Source organism: Giraffa tippelskirchi, chromosome 7 (genome assembly GCF_054371585.1).
Source record: "Giraffa tippelskirchi isolate mGirTip1 chromosome 7, T2T-mGirTip1v1.2.pri, whole genome shotgun sequence".
Classification (NCBI taxonomy): domain Eukaryota; kingdom Metazoa; phylum Chordata; class Mammalia; order Artiodactyla; family Giraffidae; genus Giraffa; species Giraffa tippelskirchi.
The window spans coordinates 10,716,036-10,734,215 of NC_137281.1; the positions used below are offsets into that span (position 1 = coordinate 10,716,036).

At 46.8% G+C, this 18,180-nt stretch overlaps 1 protein-coding gene across 1 annotated transcript in view; it reads left to right on the forward strand.

Moving 5' to 3' along the window:
* Positions 1 to 18,180, forward strand: part of LOC145515441 (uncharacterized) — an 87,386-nt gene that overhangs the window by 32,263 nt on the left and 36,943 nt on the right. The window contains 6 exon segments of the mRNA XM_081515822.1: positions 5,427 to 5,706; positions 11,785 to 12,225; positions 13,040 to 13,071; positions 15,871 to 16,214; positions 16,924 to 16,988; positions 17,109 to 17,837. Coding sequence (XP_081371948.1) covers positions 17,786 to 17,837 — 52 coding nt within the window. The 5' untranslated portion in view covers positions 5,427 to 5,706; positions 11,785 to 12,225; positions 13,040 to 13,071; ... (1 more) ...; positions 16,924 to 16,988; positions 17,109 to 17,785.

The window sequence follows — 18,180 nt, forward strand, 5'->3', positions numbered from 1 at the left end:
AATATAAGCACCTCCACACCAGGCTGCAGGTGCCTAAGAAAAACTGCCCAGGAGACCAGGCTTGTGCCAACAGCACTACAGCCCGACATGGGGCCAACACTGCATGCGGTCATACTAGTGGCACTTCTGGGACACAGAGGACCTCTGGGACAACAGAGGCTGCCCCGATTGCCCTAGGGACACAAGGCCAGGTGCCTTGTCAGCAAATGTAGTGCTCTTTCTGACTTCGGCAGCATTGGAGCTGGGTAACTAGATTGTTGCAGAACCTGAAGGAAGCTGCAAAATTGGAGAGACCCCAGCCTGGTGGACCCTGCCTCCCCCTTTCCAGGTTCCCAAACCCCCAAGGCCCTGGGGCACTTCTAACTCTTACTGGGAAATTGGGGGTGCACAGGTGTGGGATTCGGGGGGAAGAACTGATGAGCTCTCTTTGCCTGCGTGTGTGCTAAGTCGTTTAAGTCATGTCCAACTCTTTGTGACCCCACGGACTGTAGCCTGCCAGGCTCTTCTGTCTATGGGATTCTCCAGGCAAGAATACTGGGGCAGGTTGCCATGCCCTCCTCCAGGGGATCTTCCCGACCCAGGGATCAAACCCATGTCTCTTAAGTCTCCTGCATTGACAGGCAGGTTCCTTACTGCTAGGACCACCTGGGAAGTCAAACTCTCTCTCGGAATGAGGGAAAACCAAGGACCCTGCAGGGACAGGGGCTTTTGAGACACTTGGGATCTTCTAGGCCTGAGCTCTTGACAGGAGAAGGCAGAGGACATCATGAAACCACTAGACCATTGAGGCATCAGGAGAACATGGCTGGCCCTTTGGAGAGTCCCTGCAGAGGTGGTAGGCTTTGGAAATGGCTCTGTCTTGCAGGTAGCAGCTATGAGACCATTGTTCAGTCTCTAAGTCATATCCAACTTTTTGTGACCCCATGAACTGCAGCACACTAGGCTTCCCTGTCCTTTATTACCTCCTGAAGTTTGCTCAAACTCATGTCCATTGAGTTGGTAATGCCATCCAACCATCTCATCCTCTGTTGTCACTTTCTCCTCTAGCCCTTGATATTTCCCAGAGTCTTTTCCAATGAGTTGGCTTTTTGCAACAGGTGGCCAAAGTATTGGAACTTCAGCTTCAGCATCAGTCCTTCCAATGAAATTCAGGGTTGATTTCCTTTAAGATTGACTTGTTTGGCCTCCCTGCTGTCCAAGGGATTCTCAAGAGTCTTCTCCAGACCACAATTTGAAAGCATCAATTCTTCGGTGCTCAGCCTTCTCTATGGTCCAACTCTCAGATCTATACATGACATATGGAAAAACCATAGCCTTGACTATACTGGCAAAGTGATGTCTCTGCTTTTTAATTCCAAAGAAAAAGAAATGCAAAAAGGCAAAATGGTTGTCTAAGGAGGACTTATAAATAGCTGAATAAAGAAGAGAAGTAGAAGGCAAAGGAGAAAGGGAAAGATACACCTAACTGAATGCAGAGTTCCAGAGAATAGCAAGGAGAGATAAGAAAGCCTTCTTAAGTGAACAGTGCAAAGAAATGGAGGAAAACAATAGAATAGGAAAGACTAGAGATCTCTTCAAGAAAATTTGAGATGCCAAGGGAACATTTCATGCAAAGATGAACACGATAATGGACAGAAATGGCAAGGACCTAACAGAAGTGGAAGAAATAAAGAAGAGGTGGCAAGAATACACAGAAAAACTGTACAAAAAAGATCTTAATGACCCTTATAACCATGGTGGTGTGGTCAGTCCCCTAGAGCCAGGCATCCTGGAGTGGGAGGTCAAGTGGGACTTAGGAAGCATTAGTATAAACAAAGCTAGTGAAGGTGATGGAATTCCAGCCAAGCTATTTCAAATCCTAAAAGATGATGCTGTTAAAGTGTTGCACTCAATATGCCAGCAAATTTGGAAAACTCAGCAGTGGCCACAGGACTGGAAAAGGCCAGTTTTCATTACAATCCCCAAAAAAGGCAATGCCAAAGAATGTTCAAACGACTATACAATTGCATTCATTTCACACATAAGCAAGGTAATGCTCAAAATCCTTTAAGCTAGGCTTCAACAGTATGTGAACTGAGAACTTGGGTCAGCCATTTGGGGGAGGTGGGTAGCCCTGGTACCTTTTAGTGAAGAATAGGATTAGGGACCAAGATCAGGGTCTACTCATTACTACTGGGGTGTCTTTGTTTCTAGGACATTTCAGGGAACAGAACTAGGCTTCCCTGGTGGCTTAGTCAGTAAAGAATCTGCCCATAATGCAGGAGACCTGAGTTCAATCCCTGGGTCAAGAAGATTCCCTGGAGAAGAAAATAGCAACCCCCTCCAGTACTCTTGCCTGGAAAATCCCATTGACAGAGGAGCCTGGCAAGCTCCATGGGGTCACAAAAGTCGGACATGACTTAGTGACTAACCACCAGACACACATGCATGCACTTATACACACCTATATGCATGCATCATGTATAAGTACACTTATGCATACATATACACAAAATTATGTATATTTTCAAAATCATAAGTTTACACCAATACCTCAAATTCCAGGTTCTTTCTTAACTTCCTCCATTCCATATGTGTGTGCCTCTTTTTTCACAGTGAGGATGATGGCCCCCAACATTAACACACTTACTTGCATGTGTGTGCGCTCAGTCTCTTCAGTCATATCTGACTCATTGCAACACTAAGGACTGTAGCCCGCCACGCTCCCCTGTATGTGGGATTCTCCAGGCAAGAATACTGGAGTGGCTTGCCATACCCTCCTCTAGCGGATCTTCCCGACCTGGGGATTGAACTTGCATCTCTCTGTGTCTCTTGCATTGCAGGCGGGTTCTTTACCCACTGAGCCACCTGGGAAGCCCAACACATTTACTTATTTGCTCAATATAACAATTTCCTCATTATAATGCATCTAAACTATTTTTTAATTGCTTAACCTATACCACGACAAAAAAATCCTACTGAAAAGAGTTCTGAACTTATTTGCAATTCTCCTGCCAAAAAGGGAGCATATCTAGTCAAATGGTATGTTTACAAATTACTCGGGTTATCTCTCCTCACACCTTCCACCCTTCCTTTTCCCTCAGTATGATTTTGATATTCATTTGAAGTGCAATTAGGTTTATTTGCTTTAGTTTGCTTTTCAGTTTTAGTTCCCTTTTCCAACTCCTAATGATTTAATTTAATTTCTTGAATACATAGAGTAGTAATGTGATTCCAGAAGTTAACACTACACATAAAGAGGTACTCAGAGAACTGTCCTTCACTCCCAAATCTCTTCCATCCTTGTGGGTAAACTGCTTCATTGTTTTCTGGTTTATCTTTCCTATTTTTTTTGTAAAAATAAGCAGATATGTGTACGTTTTCTCATTATCTCTTTTTTCTTATACAACAGATAGCATACTGTGAATGCTCTTTGTACTTTGCTTTTTTTTTTTCAACTTTACAGAATGTCTGGGAAATCACCCCATGTCAGTTCATAGAGCTCTTCCTCATTTTAAAAAAATAGCTGCATAGTACTCCCTTGTCTCTAGGTACCATATGTATTCAACTGCTATCCTATGCTCGGACATTTAGGTAGTTTCCAATATTTTTCAATGGCAAACAGTGTTGTAACAAATAGCCTTACGCACATGTGTTTTCACAGTGTTGGAAAAGTTTCTTCAGGCTAACTTCCTAGAAGTAGGATTGCTGGTTTGAAAATTTAAAGCAAAATAACAAGCATTAATGAGGATGTGGAGAAAAAGGAACCCTTGTCGCTACTGGTGGCAATGTAAATTGGTGCACCCACCGTGGAAAATAATATGGAGGTTCCTTAAAAAATTAATGTAGAACTACCATTTGTTGTTCACTCAGTCATGTCCTACTATTATTTGCGACCACATGTACTGCAGCACGCCAGGCTTCCCTGTCCTTCACTGTCTCCCAGAGTCTGCTTAAACTCATGTTCATTGATGAGTTCACTCATGAGTCAGTGATGCCATCCAACCATCTCATCCTCTGTTGCCCCTGTCTCCTCTTGCCCTTAATATTTCCCAGCATCATCAGGGTCTTTTCCAATGAGTCAGTTCTTCACATCAGGTGGCCAAAGTATTGGAGCTTCAGCATCAGTTCTTCCAATAAACATTCAGGGTTGATTTCCTTTAGGATTGACTGGTTTGATTTCCTTGCTGTCCAAGGGGCTCTTAAAAGTCTCCTCCATCACCATAATTCGAAAGCATCAGTTCTTCGGTGCTCAGCCTTCCTTATGGTCCAACTCTCACTCCCATACATGACTACTGGAAACCTTTGTCGGCAGAGTGGTGTCTCTACTTTTTAATACACTGCCTAGGTTTGTTATAGCTTTCTTTCCAAGGAGCAAGCATCTTTTAATTTCATGGCTGCAATCACCCTCTGCAGTGATTTTGGAGCCCAAGAAAATAAAATCTGTTACTGTTTCCACTTTATCCCCTTCTATTTGCCATGAAGTGATGGGACTAGATGCCATGATCTTCGTTTTTTGAATGTTGAGTTTCACGCCAGCTTTTTCACTCTCCTCATTCATCCTCATCAAGAGGCTCTTTAGCTCCTCTTCACTTTCTGCCATTAGAGTGCTATCATCTGCATATCTGAGGTTGTTGATATTTCTCCCGGCAATCTTGATTCCATCTTGTGCTTCATCCAGCCCGGCATTTCACATGATGTACTCTGCATTTAAGTTAAATAAACAGGGTGACAGTATACAGCCTTGTCACTCTCTTTTCCCAGTTTTGAACCAGTCCGTTGTTCCATGTCTGATTCTAACTGTTGCTTCTTGACCTGCATACAGGTTTCTCAGGAGACAGATAAAGTGATCTAGTATGCCCATTGTTTGTTTCTACATCTTCACATTTCCCAATCATTAACTCTTTTTTAAAAAAGCTTTTAAAAATATTTATTTATTTGGCTGCTTTAGGTATTAGTTGCAGTTCATGGTCTTCTCTGATTGTGGCACAAGGACTTAGTTGCCCCGAGGCATGTGGGATCTTAGTTTCCTGACCAGGGATTGAAACTGTGTGCCCTGCCTTGGAAGGCAGATTCTTAACCACTGGACCACGAGGGAAGTCCCCTGATCATTAACTCTTGAGTCAGCCTTTTACTTCAAAAGACAAGGACACAGAGGCTTGTGTACAGTTTCAAGTCCTATTTCCTCTTCCTCAGTGGGATGGTGGATTTATGGGTAGGCTGGAAGGAAGGAAGTGTTCACCCTTGATTGGATAGATGTACGAACAGCTGAGTTGCTGGGTAAACAGATGAACTTATGGACAGGTATATGGACAGGTGATTGGGTGGACAGATTATTAATTAGAAGAATGATTGATAAGGGTACTGAATTCTACCCAGGCATTCTGTCCCTAAGCCTATGACCTGTCAGGACTCATCATTTCTACCTCTTCCTAATTTTCCTACAGAGACACTTCCCCAGCCCAGTGTCACAGTCAACAACTCAGCCCCAGGAGCATGTGGAATGCATCAGCCTGCACAGCTTGAACCCAAAGAGCACTGTGGCCATCCAGTGGTACATCTGTGGCCAGAAGTTCTTCACTGGGATCACAGGGAACTGTCCTCAGACCATAGGACACTGACTCTGTGGAATATCACCAGGAATGACTCGGGGCTCTACCAGTGTGAGAGCTGCAACTCAGTCACCAGCAGCATCAGTAACCTTACCTATTCTCGTCAAAGTAATTTGTGAGTGGAGGGCCTTGCTAAAAGGTGGCTGGGGACACTGCAAGAGTGTGGCTGAGGGGTGAAGCAGGGGCTGAAATCCAGCTGGTTCTGTTGGCCAAGCTCATGGCATCTGCCATAAGGCAGGGGGCTTGTATTATTTGCATAAATGTCTCATATTATTTGAGGATCCTGTTTAAGTATTTCCAGGCCAGAGATGCTCCATCCCACTGTGAGACATGTTACCAAATTCCCAGGAGCAGATGATCCATCTGAGCACTTGGGAAAGGCTTGCAAACCTCATGTGCAGGACATGAAGCCCTAGCTCCCCCAGCAACGTACAACTCCACTGGGTGGGAGACTAGGTCACGGATCTCTTTTCAGCACTCATGTAGGTCCTCAGTAAATATGTATGAAGTTTTAAATTTTTTGATTAATTAATTATTTTTGACTGTGCTGGGTCTTCACTGCTGTGTGCTGGCTTTCTCTAGTTGCAGTAAGCAGGAGTATGTTGCGGTATGTGGGCTTCTCACTGTGGTGGAGAGCAGAGCACAGGCTCTAGGCACCTGGGCTTCATTAGTTGTAGCACACGGGCTCAGTAGTTGCAGCTCACAGGTTCTAGAGTGCGAGCTCAGTAGTCATGGCCCATGGGTTTAGTTGCCTCACGGCACGTGGAATCTTCCTGGACCTGGCATCAAACCTGTGTCCCCTGCATTGGCAGGCAGACACTTATCCACTGCGCTACCAGGGAAATCCCAGATGAATTTTTTGATGGATTATTTATTCTAGGATCAAGGAGGATATCTGTGTGTGACTTGAGAGGTGGAGTACTTTATGATGATTTCAAGATCTGAGGTCTCATGCTAAGAGTGAGGGGCTGGAAATTGAGCTGGCTGTATGAGTTGATGACTGAGAACATGGTCTGTGATGTTAGGGAAACTTGAAGTTGCATCCCAGTCACTAGCCTTGGGCATGTGTGTTAATTTCTCTAAACTTCTAGCTCTTCATCTGAAAAATGGTGCTACTGACAGTATTTTCTCATGGACCTTGTGAGAATTAAATGAATGGTAATTTATGAAAGCCTGGCGTGATGCAGTCCATGGGATCACAAAGAGTTGGACATGACTGAGCAATTGAGCTGAACTGAATTTATGCAACAGGCTTCCCTGGTGGCTCAGTGGTAAAAAAAAAAAAAAAAAATCCACCTGCAATGCAGGAGATGCAGGTTCGATCCTGGATTGAGAAGTTCCCCTGGAGAAGGAAATGGCTATCCACTCCAGTGTTCTTGCCTGGAGAATTCCATAGACAGAGAGAAGAACCTGGTGGGCTACAATCCATGGAGTCACAGAGTTGGACACAACTGAATGACTAACACTAGCTAGCTAAGACATATGACTAAGACTAGTACTCTTGGCTGGAGAATCCCATGGACAGAGGAGCCTGGGAGGCTGCAGTCCATGGGGTCGCTACGGGTCGGACGCGGCTGAGCGACTTCACTTTCACTTTTCACTTTTGTGCATTGGAGAAGGAAATAGCAACCCACTCCAGTGTTCTTGCCTGGAGAATCCCAGGGACGGCGGAGCCTGATGGGCTGCCGTCTATGGGGTCACACGGAGTCGGGCACGACTGAAGTGACTTAGCAGCAGCAGCAGCAGCAGCAGCTAAGACCAGCTAGCTAAGCATCATGAGACCAATGTGGTCCAAATCAGTCATCTCCCCCAACCTACTCCTTCTCTATTCTGGATGTATCTACTGTTCTAATGGCCCTGAGATTCATCCTGGCCCTGGTCTTCCATACAAAAACCACAAAAGCACAAAGGTCTCGGGCTTCCTCCCAGTGTCTTGTACATATGAGCTCATTTACTCCTCCCACTTCATTGGGAGGTGCCACCTACGGTATCTCCACTTTATAGATGGAGAAAGTGGACTTCACAGAGGTGAAGTAACCTGCCAAGGCCACCCAGCCAGTGAATGGTGAGGCTGGGATTGGAACTGGGAACCCTGGCTTGAGATTCTGTCTTGCATGCTCTTGGGAAGCCATGCTCATCACTTCTTCCCACAGTGGCCACCTTAGTCCAAACTGCACAGGTGGCGTGTCTCGTCCGGACACCTACAATAGCCTCTCCTTCACTGGTATTCCTTTTCTGTGGTGCCATATGGCACACCAGCCATATGCCCATGAATCTTCTTTTTATACCTAGCCTGGTCTTCTCACTGAGCTCCCGCTCATATAGTCAATTGACATATATTTGCTTGACACCTCCACCTCCACTTAGAGTTCTGGTGGGAATCTCCAGCTCAATGCAGCCCATACTGCACCCTTCACTCTCCTCAAAACCCACTCGACCGACTTCTTTTCCATCTCATTTGATGGAAACTCCATCTATGCAGATGCTCAGGTCATATTTGGACTCTGACTTCCCTCTCTCCCCATATCCAATCCCATTGGCTCTACCTTGAAAATACATCCGGGGACTTCTCTGATGGTCCAGTGGTCAAGACTCTGTGCTCCTAATACAGGGGGGTTTGGGTTCAATCCCTGATCATGGAACTAGATCCCACATGCTGCAACTAAGACCTGATACAGCCAAATTAATAAATAAATATTTTAAAAATATATCCTGCCAGGGTCCTCCATCCATGGAATTCTCCAGGCAAGAATACTGGAGTGGGTTGCCATTCCCTTTTCCAGGGGATCTTCCTGGCCCAGGGATTGAACCTGGGTCTCCTGCATTACAGGCAGATTCATTACCATCTGAGCCACCAGGGAAGCCCCAAATAAAGAAATATTTACAAAAATATATCCAGAACCATTTCTCAGCTCCTCCATTGCCTCCACCTTGATCTGGCTGCCACCATCTGTTGCTTGGCCCATGGCAGTCTTCCAGTTTCCACACTCACCTCCTGTGGTGTGTTCGCCACACCTCCAAACTCAACTCTCATGACACTCCTCTTGCTCTCAGCCACACCAGCCTCTTTGTGGTTCCTCAGACAAGCCTGACACACTCTTGCCTCAGGATTTCTCTTCCCCTCGGTGACATCTTCATGGTTCCCTCCCTATGTTCAGGTCTTTGCTCAGATGTTCCTTTTTTGTGATGTCTACCTTCACTACACTATTTCAGATTCTAAACTAGCCCACTCTCCTTCTCCTCCTGGTCTCTTCTGCTCTGTGGTTCCTTTCTCTGACCCCTGCCTGCCCTTATCTCCTAACACAGTAGATAATTTACTTAATTATCATGCTGATTTTTTTTCTCAGTGTTTTTTTACTTTAAAAAAATTGAATATAGTTACCTTCTGCTGTATAGCAAAGTGAATCAGTTATATGTATACATATATCCACTTTGTTAGATTCTTTTCCCATATAGGTCATTACAGAGTGCTGAGTTCCCTGTGCTATACAGTAGGTACTTGTGATCTATTTTATATATAGTAATGTGTACGTGTCGATCCCAATCTCTCCCATTTTACCCCTCCCCCTCTAAACCTCTTGTAACCCTAAGATTGTTTTCTACATCTTTAATTCTCTTTCTCTTTTGTAAATAAGTTCATGGCTTCCTGGTGGCTCAGTGGTAAAGAATTCGCCTGCCAATGCAGGAGACGTGCAGGAGATGCAGTTTCGATCCCTGGGTCAGGGAGATCCCCTGGAGGAGGAAATGGCAACGCACTCCAGTATTCTTACCTGGGAAATCCCATGGATAGAGGAACCTGGTGGGCTACAGTCTATGGGGGTCACAAAAGAGTCGTTCATGACTGAGCGACTAAACAACAACAAATAAATTCATTTGTACCATTTTTTAAGATTCGACATATAAGCCACACGTGATGTTTTTCCTTCTCTGTCTTCACTTAGTCATACTGGTTTTTTTTTTTAATCATCAGTCTTCCCATTAGATGGTCAGATCCATGAGGGCAAAGCCCTTGTTTATCTGTTGCCTACTGTGTCCTTGGTGACTAGAACAGTTTGCTGAATGAATGAATGAAACTCTGGTCACTCTGCCTGGGAGACACACCCTTAGACCAACTGATCTTGGATTCAACCTTTGGATCTCAGTTTAAATGTCATTACGTCCAGCTCACCTTCCCTGATTACCCTTTGTTAGATCTGATCCTCCTGGAAGAACCTCACAGAACATTCTGCTCCTTTATCACACTGGTGAAACTTTAGTAATACTTATTTGCCCCACTGTGTGTTTGAGCTCTCACTTCTCTTCTCAACTGTAACTCCAGGACAGCAGAGGATTTCTATCTGCTCTGTTCCAGCTATATCTCCAGTATCTAAAATAAGTACCTGGCACACAGTAGGTGCTAAATAAATGCCTACTGAATGGGGGAATAAATAAATATGATCCCCAGAGGCTGGATAATGGCGGGATTCAGACTGTGGGCTCTGGCATCTGTATGTTTCAAATTATAACTCTACCATGTGTGTGATATTGGTTAGGTAGTTTAACCTCTCTGTGCCTCAGTTTCTCCCGCTGAAAAATGGGAATATTAACAAAACCTATCTCATAATTATGTTAAGCAATAAATGAGATCATATACTTTACTGGTCTTAATCACTGTTAGCCATGACTGTTACATGTTATCTGTTCCTTCTCTGGGCCTCAGTTTTCAAATCTGTAAAATGGAGGGAGAAAACGGCATACAAAAGGCATGCCCAGCCCAGAGGACCTGAAACTCAGAGCCCTTCTATCTTGCTTTCTCTCCCAAACTCTCTCTCTCACTCGCTCACTTCCCCTCTCTCCTGCAGAGGCTCCAGAGAACAATCTGCAGCCAGTCTTCCTCAGGACCACCATTCCTGCGGGGGGCATCACGGGGATCACTCTGGGTGTCCTCATCGATGTGGCACTCACAGGGACAGCTGGCTACTTTGTCAGGGTCACGAGGTCCCAGGTATCAGCTCTGGGCTCTTCAGAGGTCACAGAGCTGAGACCGAGCATCTGGGGAGTTCAGAGGGCCGCACTGCTGGAAGCCACGTGGGCAGGGAGCTGGGGGATCGCCTGGGGCAGGTCTGCAGGGAAGGAATGTGCCTGAGGACCTGGAGACCAGGACTGAGGCTGGAGGTGGGCACTTCTCACTTGTCCCCAGTTTAGTGTAGTGATTAGATCCTAGGCTCCCCAGTTAGTAGAAGTGAGCTTAAATACCTGGTTAACATTTTCTAGCAGTGGTGCTCTTGGAAAAGTGACCCAACCCCTCCTGCCTCAGTTTCCTCATCTGTGAAATGGGGATAAATGTTTTCCCCATCTGTGAATGGGGAGCCATAGAGGGCTCTCCTAGTGGCTCAGTGGTAAGGAATCCACCTGCAATGCAGGAGATGCAGGAGACGCAGGTTCAATCCCTGAGTCGGGAAGATCCCCTGGAGGAGGACATGGCAACACACTCCAGTATTCTCACGTCATGGGGAGACGTGTCATGGGGATTCCCAGGGACAGAGGAGCTGGTGGGCTATAGTCCATGGGGTCACAAAGTGAGCACAACTGAAGCTGCTGAGCACACAAGCACACAGCCATACAATTGTCATGACAGTTCACTGGCATCACTGGGGCTTAGCCAGTGACTGCACATGGTAACGGAGAAGACGGAGGAGCCTGGTAGGCTGGGCTGCAGTCCATGGGGTCGCTAAGAGTTGGACACGACTGAGCGACTTCACTTTTACTTTTCACTTTCATGCATTGGAGAAGGTAATGGCAACCCACTCCAGTGTTCTTGCCTGGAGAATCCCAGGGACAGGGGAGCCTGGTGGGCTGCCATCTATGGGGTCGCACAGAGTCGGACACGACTGAAGTGACTTAGCAGCAGCAGCACATGGTAAGTGGTCACTAAATCTATTATTATTAATGATATTGTTAAAGTAAGTGACAAATTATAGCTCATGTAGTGCCCACTAACGTCTAGCTATTATAGTGTTATAATTGTTCAATGTGCTCAAGTCTCTCAGTCATGTCCAACTCTTTTCGACACTTTGGACTGTATAGCCCACCAGGCTCCTCTGTCCGTGGGATTTTTCAGGCAAGAATACTTAGTGGGTTGCCATTTCCTTCTCCAGGGGAGCTTCATGACCCAGAGATTGGACCTACATCTCCTGTGTCTCCTGCATTTCAGGTGGATTCTTGACCACTGAGCCATCTGGGAAGCCCAATATTATAATTACATCATCATTCATCATAGATACTGCTAAATTACAAAGAGCTAACAGCACCAATCATGGTCCTGGGTTTACTCTGAAATCCTCCCAACTACTTTAAGAAGAAGCTGTGCATATTATTTTTTTCCAATTGAGAGGAGAAGAAATGGAGGCTCAGAGAATCAGAGCCCAGGGTCACACAGGATCTGCACTTGACCTCATACACCAAGCTGCCTCCCATGCAGAAAGGCCTGCATTCAAGTCCTCACTCCACCACTTCCAGGCTTTTGTTACCTTGGATGATTCTTGAACTTTCCAGTTTTTGGTTTCTTGACCTAAAAAACTGAGGCTGGTAATAGGACCTCCATCAGTGGATTATTAGGAGGAGTTAAAGAGTTGATACTTATGCCTCTGTAAGGGTAAGTACAAATGGGAAATAATTCATTAAAGAATTAATTTTAAAAGTTAACTTCACTCTTTGCTGAGCTGTTAGCTTCAGCATCTCATCATCTCACTGAGAGGGAGGTGCTGTGGTTACACCCATTTTGTAGAAGAATAAACTGAAGCTTAAAGAGGTTCAGCCTTTTGCTTAAGGTCACACAGCTACCTGGTGGGAGTAGCTGGGCTTTGAACCCATTTCTGTCTGGCCCAGAGCCTGGGTCCTTAACCGCTCCACTGTAAGGCTCCCTCACACACGTGAAGAGTAGAGCAGAGGGTCGTGGAGGGCCAGGAGTAAGATGCCATGTCAGCACACCACATCCGAGTGGACCCCAAACAAGTGAGTGGACCCCAAACAAGCGCACTTGCTGGAATGGACCCCAGTGTCACCCACATTAAGACAGACAGGTTTGCTCTACCTCCAAGGTTCCTGGGGACCTCAGGCTCCTCCTTAAAGCAGCAATCTCATCTTTTTGCCCTTTTTCCCCTCTTTTCAAAGTGGGAGAGGGAAGACAGCCTCGTTCTGGCTCAGCCACAGAGGCAGGTACTTTCCCTGCCTTCCTTTTGGAACTTCTTCCTTTTGGGACGTCTTCTCTTTCTCTCTCGGGTTCCCTTGTGGCTCAGCTCGTAAAGAATCCACTTGCAATGTGGGAGACCTGGGTTCGATCCCTGGGTTGGGAAGATCCCCTGGAGAAGGGAAAGGCTAGTATTCTGGCCTGGAGAACTCCATGGACTGTATAGTCGCAAAGAGTCGGACACAACTGAATGACTTGCACTTTCATTCTTTCTCTCCAGCCCAGGAAACTGGTGGAGTTCAGCTTAGCAAGGTAAGGATGAAATATTCTTCAGAGGAAAAATACTCTCTAAAATGCATCTAGGTAAAATGACCCTGAGAGCCCTCCATTGTGTGTGTGCAGAAGTTGCTGAGGACAGAAGCAAGAGAGGGAAGCCCCCAGGCAGTGAAGCTTCGAATGCTAGAATTAGGAGTTACACATTCACCCTGTGCATTTGTCAGGGGAGAGATGGGAGTATCTCAGACTTCTTGTAGGGTTTGCTGGGGATCTTGGAATCTCTCTGTATTTTTAAAAAATTTTATTTATTTATTTGTTTGTTTTTGGCTGTGCTGGGTCTTCATCACTGCGTGGGCTTTTCTCTAGTTGCGGCAAGTGGGGGATTCTCTCTAGCTGAAGTGAGGGGGCTTCTCTTTGCGGTGGCCTCTCTTGCTGTGGAGCACAGGCTCTAGGGTGTGCAGCCTTCAGTGGTTGCAGCTCCTGAACTCTAGAGCGAGGGCTCAATAGTTGTGCACGGGCTCAGTTGCTCCGCAGCATTCCAGATCTTTGAGGCATGGGAGATCTAGTTCCCTCACCAGGAATTGAACCCAGTCCCCCTGCATTGGGAGCACGGAGTCTTAGCCACTGGACCACCAGGGAAATCTCTCATACCGTTATTGAAATGCAGGAAGCAGGGGATGGCTCCTTGGGACCCCGCCTCCATTTTTTTTTCCAGAAGTGAAATAATTCCCAGGAAACTCTGGCGGTTTGCTTGACCTCCTTCAAGTCATTCTCAAAACTGTGAGGCCGACCCAGATCACCGGATTTAGTCCTGCATTCTGCATGTCCACCACAGCACTCTGACTCCCTTGCCCTGATCCCCTGTGACTCCATCACTTTCTAACATCATATAGGTAGTTTAGTTATATATTATGTAGTTTGCTTATTATTTGTCTCCCTCTACCCTTCCCCCATCCCTGTATAAAATGTAATTTCTTTAAGGGCTGAGAACTGTATTTCATTGCTAACAGCAGTGCATCTTATCTAATTAGGAGAAACAAAATTGGGCAAGTGATGCATATTGTATGAGATCAATATTGTAAGGCCTGCTTTTGTAATCAAAACTGAGAGATTGCAGAGCACTGTACCAGCCAATATCCCTCCTCTTTTTAAAATCATGTATGAACTTGTTTTCATGGACTAGCTATTCAGAATTGGCAGGTTCCCACATTCTGTTCAATTTAATCAATACTGGCTTTTTTGTTTTGCTCTTGTTTTGTTTTTTTCTTGTGGGCTTCCCTGGTAGCTCAACTGGTAAAGAATCTGCATGCAATGCAGGAGACCTAGGTTCAATCCCTGGGTCGGGAAGATCCCCTAGAGGAGGCCAGGGCAACCCACCCCAGTATTCTTGCCTGGAGAATCCCCATGGACAGAGGAGCCTAGCAGGCTATAGTCCATGGGGTCGCAAAGAGTTGGACATGACTGAGCAACTAGCACAACACACACAGTGATGGATCAGTTTTGTGATACCAATACAGAGAACTTGATACAGTATTTGTATCTTTAAAATTTTTTTAATTTATTTATTTTCTTTATTTTTTGGCCATGTGGCATGCAGGATCTTAGTTCCCTGATCAGGGATCAAACGTGTGACCCTGCAGTGGAAGTTTGGAGTCTTAACCACTGAACCTGGTATTTGTAGCTTTTAAAAAGCGCCTAACATAGTGCTTGGCATGTAGTGGAGTCAAACAAGTCTTTGCTGAGTGAATGGTGGGGGGCAGCCCTAGGGCAGCAATACAGGTTGGAAAGTGAGCTGAGGTCACTCATGGAAAGACACAACCATGAGCCAGCCCGGCCGTCTGAGACCGGTAGGAAAGGGTGAGGAGGCCGGAAGGACCTGGCTTTATTTTCACCTGTTGGAAAGAAAGTGGAAGTTATGCTACGGGAAGGACCCAGAAAGTCCCTGTTTCTTGTGGGACAGGGAAAGACAGAACCTTCATGGGGGTTGGGGGGAGGCTGGGTAGGTGAAGATTTAGGGAGAGAAAACCTTGTTCCTTATAAAGAGGCAAATTCAGGAAGCCTACTCCAGTGGCAGCTGTGTCCTCTTGGGTGGGGTGGAGGAGAGGAAGGAAGGGGGCCCCAGGTGGGTGGGACAGAGCAGAGAACGTCAGGAGAGGAGTGGGTGGGTGGTCAGAAGACTCAGATATTCCAGGAAGAACAGGGTAGATGGTAAAGACCTTGAATGCTGACTTGTCTACACCAGGTGCCCTCAGCCCAGGGAACCAGAGAGTTTAAGAAGATACTGGGGTGATGGGGTCACAGGCATTGACCGATCAGGGTGTACAGAGGAGATGGGGCTGGAGATCTCCAGAAGCCACCTTAGGACCTTGGAAGGTGGCACACACGGAGGTTACAAGCCAGGTAGACCAGAATCCCTGGCCTCAATTGGACAAGTCATTGCACCTCTGTGAACATCAGTGTTCTTAACCATGAAATGGAATAATATTATCACTCAGCCTATTCTACTTTTCATTTTTCCACAGCATGTATCATCTTCTAAGATTCCACATAATTTACCCATTTGTTATATATCTTTATTGTCTCTTTCCCTGCTAGAGCTGGGTTTTCTGTCTTTTCTGTCCCCTGCATTCTCTCCAGCACCTAGAGCAGGAGCAGTAGGTGCTCAGGGAGCGTGTGTTGAATGACTGAGTGAGTGTATACCTTTCTGTGAGTATTACAACACACACCAGTCACAACGCCTAGAGGGGTTTCGCATGTTCTGAGCGCTCACTCTGTGCCAGTATTTAGGCGCTGTTCCCAGTACTTTCCCAGCATTAATTTGCTTGATCTTCACAGGCATTGTGCAAGGGGAGACTGTTGTTTCTGTCCAGTCTGCAGATGAGAACACTGACACACACAGGATGGTATAACCTTCTCAAAAAACCACTGCTAGGGCATGGAGAACTTGGACCATAGCCCCTGAAGAGGCAAAACCATTACCATCTTAAAGCTGAGGAAAGTCACGACCAGAGAGGGGAACTGACATGCCCAAGGCCACACAGCTTGAAGGTGGAGGAGCCAGGATTCCAACCCTTGCAGTCTGGCTCCAGAGCCGGTTTGCTCAGCCTCAGGCTTCACTGGAGCAGATCCTTGGTGAATGCTGTGACATGAATGTGACCAAACAGGAGCAGCTGTTGGAGGTGAGCTGAGATCGCTTTCCCCTGATGCCAAGCTGCCCCTCCTGGCTTAAGTAATCACTGTGGAGTGTTCTCAACCTTATCTTGAACCACCTGCCCTCTCACTTCCCCTCTTCTGGAGCCACTTGAATTTCCTTCTGTGCCTTCAACTCAGCACCTTCTCATATCCCGCTCCCTCTGCCTACCAGACTCGCCCCCTGGCTCATCCTTGCATCCTCATCTCTGATGCCCTCTCCTCCAGGAAGCCATCTCTGATCCTCAGGCTGGATCAGGCACCCACTCTGGGCTCCTGCACCCCAGCCCCACTCACTCTGGGTCATCACTGACTGGGGACAGGTCTGTCTTCCCTGCTGGACCTTGAGCTTGTGAAGGTAGAACTGGAGATTTCTGCTGTATTATTGTACACTATTAGGTCCAAGAATCAGCCCAGCGGAAGAGTTTGGGGAACAGCTGTTATTATGAAGGAATGAATGAAATGAAGTAAAAGAAATAGGTTGAAGGTAGTTCCCTGACCGGGTCGATTACATTCAATCTTGGTTTTTGAGGCTCCCAACAGCATCTCTTGCCCAAAGGGAATTTTTTTAAAAAGAAGAATTAACACTCTTCCCATTCAAAGGCCCACTAGGATGGGGATGAGGGAGCTGCCAGGGAAAAGCAGTGCCAGGGAGGGGCAATTCACTCATATACAGGGCTTTTTTTTTTAATCCTTCAGGTCTCAGCTCAGATGTCCCCTCCTCCAAGAAGTCTTCCCTGCCTCCTCCCCGAAGGCTGAGTCAGGTACCCCTTGGGGCTATCCCCACCCAACTCTGGGCATCCCGCCCTTCGGACTCTAGAGCCTTTATTTGTGACCAGGACTCCATATCGAAAGTGTCACTTCAGTTCATTTTGTATTTCCAGGCAGCTAGTGGTGAACTTCTAGAGAAGAGAATGGCAACCCACTCCAGTATTCTTGCCTGGAAAATCCCATGGACTGAGGAGCCTGGCAGGCTACAGTTCAGGGGGTCACAAAGAGTTGGATGTGGCTGAGCACATGGTTAACCTGGCACTGTTTTATTAAGCTGTGGATAACCAGGAGCCATCATTATTGCTTTTATTGCTGTTGACCATTATAATCTCAGTTCCTGGTGTCTTTAACGCTGATAGTCTTGAATTGCCCCTCCCTGGCACTGCTTTTCCCTGGCAGCTACCTCATCCCCATCCTAGTGGGCCTTTGAATGGGAAGAGGGATAATTTTCAAGGGGATCCGGGGCCAGAGGGCGGGGCTTCTTCCTCCTTCCGTGCCTTGGGGGAAACCCCAGGGTTCCGGGGACTTCGGGACTTTGGTTCTCTCCGTGCTGGGAGGAGGAGGAAAGTAAAGCCTGGGTTAGAGGGCTGAGGAAGGTGCAGCCAAAGTTCCTCCCCTGCCACCCTCGCTGTCTGTCCCGGGAGCCACTGTCGCCAAAGTGCCTGTGAGTCGGCAGCTGGGCAGAGGGGAAGAGAAGAGAGCTGGAGAGGCTGCAGACCGAGCGAGGACGGGGACTGTGTGCGGAAGCCGGGAAGATAGCCTGGCGGTCTGAAGTCGGGTGTCAGGACCCATGGAGTCCGCTGACCTACGGGGCCACCGCTGGGCAGGAATCCTGCTGTCAGGTGAGTGTCCTGCTCCCTTCAGGTGGAGGAGGGGAGGGTGGATGTGTACATGTGCACGAAAGAGACCCAAATAGCGACAAGAGAGAAACAGAGACAGAGACAGGAATAAACACAAATACAAGAGACTGACAGAGACTTCCCCAGCAGGCTAGTCCATGCTCCCAACTCCCAACGCAGGGGGCCCGGGTTCAATCCTTGGTCAGAAAACTAGATCCCACGTGCCTCAACTAAGACCCAGTCCAGCCAAAAAAAAAAATAAGAGAGAGACTGACAAAGGGGGACAGAGAAAGAGACAAAGACATACACACAAAGGAGGAGAGAGAGATGGAATCAGAGCCACAGA